Below are 8,405 nucleotides of genomic sequence, written 5' to 3' on the forward strand. Positions count from 1 at the left end.
GGAGTATTTTCCCCCTGGCAAGATGATTTTTAGATGAATATGGAAGAGCAGAGGGCCAAGAACAGCCAAGATACTCCTGAAGAAGGAAATCGAGGTTGGGGTTTGCTGTGTCAGATTTCAGGGTTGGCTGTTGTGGTGACACCTGTGCGGGTCATCCAGAAGGTGCGGGGCTGGACACAGGAGTGGGTCAGCAGAAAAGAAGAGGGGGCCCAGCGATGACACCGTGGAGACTCGGCTCCTGACAGCCGTGGCTCGGCGCAGCCTCGGGGGGTGTGGCGCTCTGACATCCGTCATCTGCACTGGACCCTCAAGAGTGAATCGTGTGGTGGGCCACGTGCAGGAGTCACGGCACAAATCCGGACGTGTGAGAGCGGACGTTGCCGCGGAGGACGCTGTGAGGCCCTGCGAGGCGAAGGGCTTCCTTCGCGTCACGAAGCACAGGCGACAGAGGAGGTGCTGACAGGTTCTGGTCCATTAAAGTTAAGGGACTTGTGGTTGGTCAGAGGAGCCCGCAAGGAGAGTGAGTGGAGGAGAGGCCACGCTGGGAGAAGGTGTGCGTAACCAAGTGGGAATCAGCGCCCAGCGCAAGGGAGGAGCCCCGCCACAGCACGGGACAGACGGCAGCCCTGAGGGAGGCGGGTGAAGAGCACGCACTTCGCAGGAGCAGGGCCTGGGATAAGCCAGGACAGGAGGCAGTCGCGCCCGCCAGTCGCCGCAGGACGCGCTGTTGTGTGCGTGCGTGTCGGGGGAGATGAGGGCCCGCGTGCAGCACAGCACCGGGCCGGCCTGCCAGGGCCCTCGCCAGACCCGCACCGCGACCTCTGTCCTTACGGTGAAGCGCTGCACGGCGGGAGGCACGAGCGCCTCCCGGCTGGCTGCGCCTCTGCACGCATCTGTCTCCCAGATACAGCCGCCATGGAGCGCCCGGTTCAGGGCCGGGCGCCGCGGGGGCCGCGGCGCGCAGGCGGGCCGGCATGTGGGGTCGCCGGAGGTGCTCCGCGGGGGGTGGGGGGGGGAGGCGCCCGCCGCGCTCCGTGCGCGTGACGCGCAGGACCCTCCTGGGCCCGCGACAGGCCAGACCCGCCGGCTGGGCGGTCCCTCGCCTCTCCCAGTATCCCTGAAGCTGGGAGGCCGGCACGGGGGCGTCAGGGCCCCGCCTCGTCGTGCCTTCTGTCAGGCGGGCCGGGAGAGGACGCCCCCCACTGCCGGGGGGGGGGGGGCCCGCGGGCTGAGCCGGGGCGGCAGGTCCCCTGCGGCCCCTTCCCTGGCGCTCGCCCTGGCTCAGCCCCGTCCCGCAGGCGGACCCGGTGCGGTTCCTTGCCTCAGTGTCGCTCTCTCACCCCAGCTGCCCAGCGCTTCCTGAGCACGTCCCTGAGCCGACCCCGCTTTCCCACAGGTGCCAAGCCAGCCGCCTCCATCGACCCGTGGGGGGTGCCCACTGGAGCCAGCACGCACTCCGCCTCCAAGAGCTCGGACCCCTGGGCAGCCCCGCAGCAGCCCGCTTCCAGTGCCGGGAAGACCACCGACGCCTGGGCCGCAGCCGCGGCCGCCAAGCCCGCAGCCTCCTCTGGTGAGACCTCTGTTGCCTCCCCTCCCGGCTCCTCGGCGTGGGCCTGTCCGTTTGCCCGCGCTTGCTGCCCCTGCCCCCACAGCCGTCGTCCGGATAGAGCCCCAGCCCCACCACGAGGGGCCAGCTCTGCCCGGGTGCGCCTGCACGGCCGCGGGCCCCTCCTCCCCTCGGGCTGGGGTGGGGGGTGGGGGTGGCGGGAGCAGTGGGCTCCCCAGCAGGGGCCCAGACGCCCTCGGGGTGCCGCACAGCCACGGCTGCTCTCTTCCCTAGGGGCCTTTGATCTCTTCAGTAATTTGAATGGTACAATTAAAGACGACTTTTCTGAGTTTGACAACCTCCGAGCTTCAAAAAAATCAGGTACGTAAGGGTGGTGGCAGTTTTCAGGACGTCCTGTGCTCCTGACCAGGCCGTTACTGCAGGAGCAGTTCTCAGGTCTCAGCGTCTGTCCGCTCCTTGCATCTGCTTTGCATCTAGTCTTGGGGCGTAGCATCTGGTCGCAGGAACTACACGGCAGCCACAAGAAGTGTGGTTGAAGTTTCTGTCACCCTCTCCTCCTCTTGGCCACTGCAGAAGCCTACCACCCTGGCTCCCCAGCCAGCATGGCCCTTGCCCTGGGTTTGAGTCACTGTCTCCGTCTGCCTTCCTCCTCCCAACTCGCCAAAGGCGCCCCCTTTGCCAAGCCACCTGCTCTGGGCATGGGCAGGTGTCTCCAACACCCCACTGGGGGACAGCTTCCCACCCCCGGCCCCTGTCAGGGCCGCTGTGCGGAGACCCACGGTCAAGTCTCCAGGCCTAGCTCCTCCCTGAGTGCCCCTGGGATGGGAGGTTGTAGGATGGGGTGCAGAGAGACTGGACCTGGGGCAGAGGGAGGGCTGGATGCCCTCTTCATGCACCCCTGTGGGTCTGGGGACAGAGCCGGGGGCCCTGCCCACATCCGGGCCACACCTCCCAGCCACATGGAGCAACTTCTCTCCTTTCTCTCTCCTCTCTCTGCCCCTCCCCGTTCCCACGGTCTCCTCCGCCTCCCCCAGCAGGCCTGGCTGGGCTGGTCTGAGGTAGGAGCAGCCTGGCACCCTCACCGCCCCGGGCCCCTCTCAGCTCGGGGCCAGAGGCAACTTAGAACGTGCTGCTTCCCGCGTCTTGTGCTGCATTCTAGAGCAGCACGATTGTGTGTGTCTCCTCCACGGGCCAGAGCACAACCTAACTGTCCTTGCCCGCCTCTCCACGCCTCAGGGAAAAGGCCGCCTGTGTTAACTGAGCACCTCCCGGGCCTGTGAAATAATTACCCTGATTCTGCAAACGTCCCCATTGTAGAAAGTTTGGAAGAGTTTATGGAAGAGAATGAAAGTTGTCTGTAATTCCGTACGCACTGGGCCACTGCCTCTCCTTCTGGTACCCTGTCTGAGCTTGTACGTCCAGCCTTTTTGTTGAGCTCATACTTGCCAGAGAGAGTGGAATCCTGTCCCCACCTCTTTAAGGAAACACAGATTGAAAACATTTTCTTGTGACAGTAAAAATTCTTTAGGAAGTATTTATTTCATGGCTACAGAGTATCTCTTTGTGGCTCAGCAGTAAGTTACCAAATTAATTTTGGGAGGACATTTTAGGTTGACTTCAAGTTGTGCTTAAAGTAAATAACGCTGTCGCGAACATCTCTGTGCTTCAGTCCCTGTTCACATCGTGCATCATTCCCTGAGGCTGGGTTCTTAGAAATGGGATTACCAGGCGGAGAGTAGGACCGTTTTTAAGAACCCGGAACCCACTGCCATCTTGCATCCTGGCAGAGCCGTCATGTTGCCACTGGCCTGTCCCAGCAACACCCTCTGTTGGCTGTATTTTTTAATTATTTTGCTTGTTACTATTAAGAAATTCATGTTCATTGTAGAGAACTTAGAAAATGGAAACATTAAAAAAAAAGTCAGTTCCTCCTGTCTAGCCAGCAACCCCAAGTGACATCGTAGTATTTCTGGGGACTGCCATGCGTCCTGTCTGCCCCCTGCTTTTTTCATTTGGTACTTTTTTCATTTGGTCCAGCTCCCTCTCCTCATCCAGTCGTCTGTCCCTGGGCTCTGGGCTTGGGCTGGGTGTGACCTGCCCGGTGCTGACGCTGGTCTCCAGGTGGGGGCTGTTGTAAACCACGCTGCGATGACCATCTGCTCTCTGCGCAGGCGCGCGTCTGCGTTGGCTCTGGGTGCGCCAGGCATGCACGCAGGCCGTGGGCCCCGCCCTCCGCGCTCACCAGCCCGTGTGCATCCTTGTCTTGCAGCCAAGGCGGCCTCTCCGCCCTCCCGGAACAGTGGGACTACCAGCCCTGACCCCTTTGAGTCTCAGCCCCAGACTGTCGCCTCAAGCAAGCCCAGTGGCGCCCGGAAAACCCCCGAGTCCTTCCTGGGCCCCAACGCGGCCCTGGTGAACCTGGACTCGCTGGTGACCAGGCCAGCCCCGCCAGCTCAGTCCCTCAACCCTTTCCTGCCTCCAGGTATGCTTGCTTCCGGCTGCCGTCGGGCCCGCCCTGCCTGAGAACGGCTCTGGGGCAGGCCTCTGGGCCCTGACCTCTCCACCACGTCTGGGGGCTCTTCCCACCTCTCTGGGCCTTGTGGGGGGAGCATGGGGGCTGCTGTTCAGTTTGGGGTGGGGGTTGCGGGTGAGGAGGGGAAGACAGCCTCTCTCCTCTCAGCTGAGACCATGAGCAGAAGCTGCCCCTGACTTGGTGCCCCAGCCAGGGAGACCCTCCGGGGGGACCCAGTTCTGGATCGGCTGGAGGGCGGCCGTGCTGGGGTGGGGAGGAGCCTGGGTTTGCAGCCCAGTACCCCTTTTCGGGTGGAGCGTAACGGGGCCCTTCCACTGAGCCCTCCCCCAGGGACCCCAAGAACGCTCACTTCACAACCAGCCCTAGCCCTCGCGTTTGTGGTCAGGCCCCGGTGTCCCCCTCCCGCCCTTCTGAGACCCTTGGGTCCCTCCACTACATGTTCTGCTCCCTCTGCTGGGATGTCTCCCTCCTCTTCGGGGAGATTGGCCCGCCGTTTGTTCGGCTCTCAGTCCAGGCAGCCCTCTTCCTCTAGGAAACCCCTTCCTTTCCCCACAGTTTTTCCAGAAAGGCTTTGGGCCCCTTAAGGGCAGGAGCGCGTCACGTTCAAGGTGTTCTGCCTCAGACCCAAGGACTTGGCGGCGCTTTGGCCAGGGACCCTCAGGCAGAAGTGGGGTGTGTGCGGTGCCTGGGTCCTGCCCAGCCCTGCAGTCCTGAGATGGGTGGGGATGTGGTTGCCCCCAGTGCAGGGTGGCTGCGGGCCAGAGCTGGATTGGAACCCAGGTTCCTGCCCCGGAAGAGTGCCTGTTGGAGTCCACCCACAGGCTGTAGAGGTGCAGGTCAGGGCCTGGGGCCCAGCAGCACTGTCTGCAAACAGGTCCTGGGTCCTGGGGCGGCAGCCCCACCGCCCCTGCAGGGCCTCTCTCTTGGCCCCGCCCTTCCCGCGCCTGCTCTGAGGTCTCAGTTTGCTCGTCTCTGATTGGGGGTAGCCTGCATGGTCCCTTCCTGGGGTCGCGAGCAGCAGCTGATACAGGGAGAACGGGCAGGCATCTCCTGCTGGGAGGCCTGGGACCCCCTCCTGGGCAGCCTTTGTGAGCGGAGTCCCAGCTGTATTGGAGACTGAGTGCCGGCAGCTGCCGTGCTTTTTGGCAGCGTATCGGCAGATGTTTTGGCTGAAAAGTGGAAAAGCTGTCTGATGTGAGAGACATTCTGGAAACCCTGGTACGGTGGAGCTGCATCTGCTTCTTGACTGCAGGACTTGTCAGAGCCTTTATTATGCCAGGGTCCCCAGTGCAGCATGGGGACTGCTGCTTTCAGGCCGCGCTGCGGTCCCTGCCTCCCCCTCGGCTGCCCTCTCCCGGGCATCTGTGGTGGCAGAGCTCAGCAAACAGTGTAAGGGAGCAGTGCCAACTGTTCACCCTGAAGGAGCCCAAGTGCTAGCCACTCACCAGCCTTCTCACAGCCAGGTCTCCTCTGACCACTCGGCCTGCAAGTCTGCCTTGGGATGGGGCGCCCGGGCCGGAGGGCACTGTGCTCCCGGTGGTGTGCCAGCCGTCGGGCTCGGGGGCCCCACAGCTCTGACTGTAGCCCGCGCCCCTCCGCTGTCTCCTCAGGTGCAGCCGCGGCCGCCACCCCAGTCAACCCCTTCCAGGTGAACCAGCCCCAGCCGCTGACGCTGAACCAGCTGCGGGGGAGCCCGGTTCTGGGGAGCAGCGCGTCCTTCGGGCCCAGCCCAGGTGTGGAGCCCATGGCCTCCGTGACGTCCACGGCTTCACACCCCGCCTTGGGGGTCAGCGGTTCCTCCCTGACGCCCCTGGGCCCCGCCACGATGAACATGGTGGGCGGCCTGGGCGGCCCCCCGTCGGCAGCCCCGGCTACTGGCACCACCAACCCCTTCCTCCTCTAGTGCCCGCCTGGACCCGCCGCAGAGCATCTGTGCCAAGGACACCAGGCAGGGACCTTGTCTGTGGAATGGGGTCCGAGAGTGGGGGGTCAGCGCTTTCCGGTCTAGCTTCTTTTGATAAAAGGGTGTCTTTGCAGCCCGACTCTCAGACGAGCGGTGGTGGGCTTACTGAGACGTCGGACAGCACGCGGGCGGGTCTCTGAGCCTCCCAGGGGGCCCCTGACCCAGCCTGGCCGCCACCCCAGTGCGGCTGGGCTCCCTGGGTCCTTGGACGAGGAGGCGGGAGTGCTCAGTGCCGGCCCAGCCCCAGCCCAGGGTCCTGGGACACCACCCGCCTAGGATTTGGCTCCCACCCCCACCCCCAGTGACACCCTAGACCGCCCCAGGTGTGGACGGGAGGTGCGCTGGCTCCCTGACATTGACCTTCCGGGGGGCAGTTGTGCACATTTACTTCTCCTTGACTCATGTGTGAGTCCAGAGTAAACGTCACCACCGTGGAGCAACTCCTGAATTAAACCCACTAGAGCGAGCTTTAAACTAACCTGAGCATAGCCCTGCCACGTGCTCTATGCTTGTACACGTTTGCACATATTTTGTTTAGGACAGTTTCATATTTGAGTTTGCAGAATTATCTAATAGTCTTTTTTTGGCTAATATTTTTATAACGTGGTTCTTATTTAACTGTCTAGTTTTGATAGAATTTACCAGGTCAGGCTGAATGAAGATACTGGCACATGTCATGTTAGTGGTTTAAATTCTCTTATTTATGGTTTTAACTCTGTAAAAAAATTTAAATAGGAAGAGAAAAAATGCCTTATGGAAAAACTAAAGCAAATTCTTTATAGGAAAAAATATGGAAATTTGATTACACGTAAAAGATGATGTTTATTTAAAAAAAAAAAACAAACACTACAACAGTAACAAAAACTCCAAGCCTCCAGTTGCCTTTTCCTTTAACTCCCTTTTCCGGTGAATTACCGAACTGATTGACTTTCAGCCTTTTTGGCTAGATCCTGTGAGAGAGGTTATGTTTCTTACGGATGGACCAACATCAAGAGAGTTAAAGACGACGCTAACATCTGAACGCGACTCACCGCTTTTTATCAGCGAACTCCTCTTTTGTGACCGAAGGCATGCCCGGTTAACAAGATTCCGTTCACAGTGGCGATCTGGAATGGAAGAGACATCTGGAACTCTGTCTGCGATCCCGTGCCTCACTCCACACTCAGGGCAGAGCTGGGGACGTGTGCGGTGGCCCTGTCTGGGGGCAGCGGGCTCTGCAGCGTGATTCCAAGGGGTGGCCCCAGGCTGACTGATGGGGTGAGAGACCCACCCTACCTGCCAACTCCAGACACACGTTGCCACTTAGAAATAATCATCTTATTTTGGAGAGGAAGTAAAAAATTTTCACGTAGAATAGCTTTTAACCAACATGCATTAAGACCACCTCTCTCCCCCCTGCTCTCCGCCCCCACCTCTCACTATAAAAGCATGAAATCTCAAATTAAAGACCATGAGAAACTTGCTTCTCCCCAGGGAAGGGACATCCTCCCCCCCCCCCCAAGTCGTGTGTCTGGTCAGCTGGCATGTCAGTCTCACTCTTCTCTGTGTACGCCTCACCTCGAATGCCAGGGACAGCCAGCACCTGGTGGTTGGTCCCTCCCGGGGGGACGGGCCCTTCTACCCTTCTCTCTGGTTCCAGGAGGCCTGACCCTTAGCACTGGGCACAGGAGCGATGTCGAAATGCCAGGCTGCCGATTCAGAGCTGCCCGCTCAGGCTCCTCTCCCACGCTGCTCCTGGGGCTGCCCTTGCCCAGAGGTCCCGCCCAGCCATGGGGTGGGCCGGGGCAAAGTCATTCGAGGCCGGTCTGGCCTCTCCCATGGGGGAGGGTGGGGCTGGGCCAGGACACTCGCTCCTGGGGTCAGGGATTCTTCCTAACAGTCCAGAACCCTTCCTGACATGACCTTGAGGCCCTGATGTTACAGCCCACCAGGGCCCGCGCCGACTCCCCGCTCCCCCACAGGCCCAGCCCCTGTCACTGTCGCACGTTGCACTGATCACGGAGCCGCTGGCGCCGCCACGTGTGGGATGCGGACCGCCAAACTCCTGCCGCCCGGCACGGTGGTGCAGGCGTGGCCCAGCCGTTCTCTCAGTCCCGGGACAGGTGGCTGGGTTTGGACTTGTGTTGACTATGATACTTATTTACTGTATAAATATAATTTATCATTTGTATCATGATGCGGTTTCTGGTTGTGTCCTTCCCCACCCGTATCAATCCCAGACACAGGACAGTGGGCAAGAGAGCTGGTTCCTGTCCAGAAGCCAGCTTGACTTGCAGTTCACGAGGCCATTGACCTGGTCCTGGTGCCCACGGGGAGGGCTGGGTGGCTGTTGGGGGCACAGC

The 8,405-nt window shown here is 60.9% G+C and overlaps 1 protein-coding gene across 4 annotated transcripts in view; it reads left to right on the forward strand.

The window, feature by feature from the left end:
* Positions 1-8,239, forward strand: part of EPN2 (epsin 2) — a 56,995-nt gene extending 48,756 nt beyond the window's left edge. For all 4 annotated transcript variants that reach the window (XM_074342025.1, XM_074342027.1, XM_074342026.1 and 1 more), the window contains 4 exons: positions 1,397-1,570; positions 1,841-1,927; positions 3,837-4,049; positions 5,711-8,239. In XM_074342025.1, the coding sequence (XP_074198126.1) occupies positions 1,397-1,570; positions 1,841-1,927; positions 3,837-4,049; positions 5,711-6,003 (767 nt within the window). In that variant the 3' untranslated portion in view covers positions 6,004-8,239. The remainder of the gene's footprint in view (positions 1-1,396; positions 1,571-1,840; positions 1,928-3,836; positions 4,050-5,710) is intronic.
* Positions 8,240-8,405: the final 166 nt, after the last annotated feature.

The sequence above is a fragment of the Camelus bactrianus genome, chromosome 16 (assembly GCF_048773025.1).
Source record: "Camelus bactrianus isolate YW-2024 breed Bactrian camel chromosome 16, ASM4877302v1, whole genome shotgun sequence".
NCBI lineage: Eukaryota > Metazoa > Chordata > Mammalia > Artiodactyla > Camelidae > Camelus > Camelus bactrianus.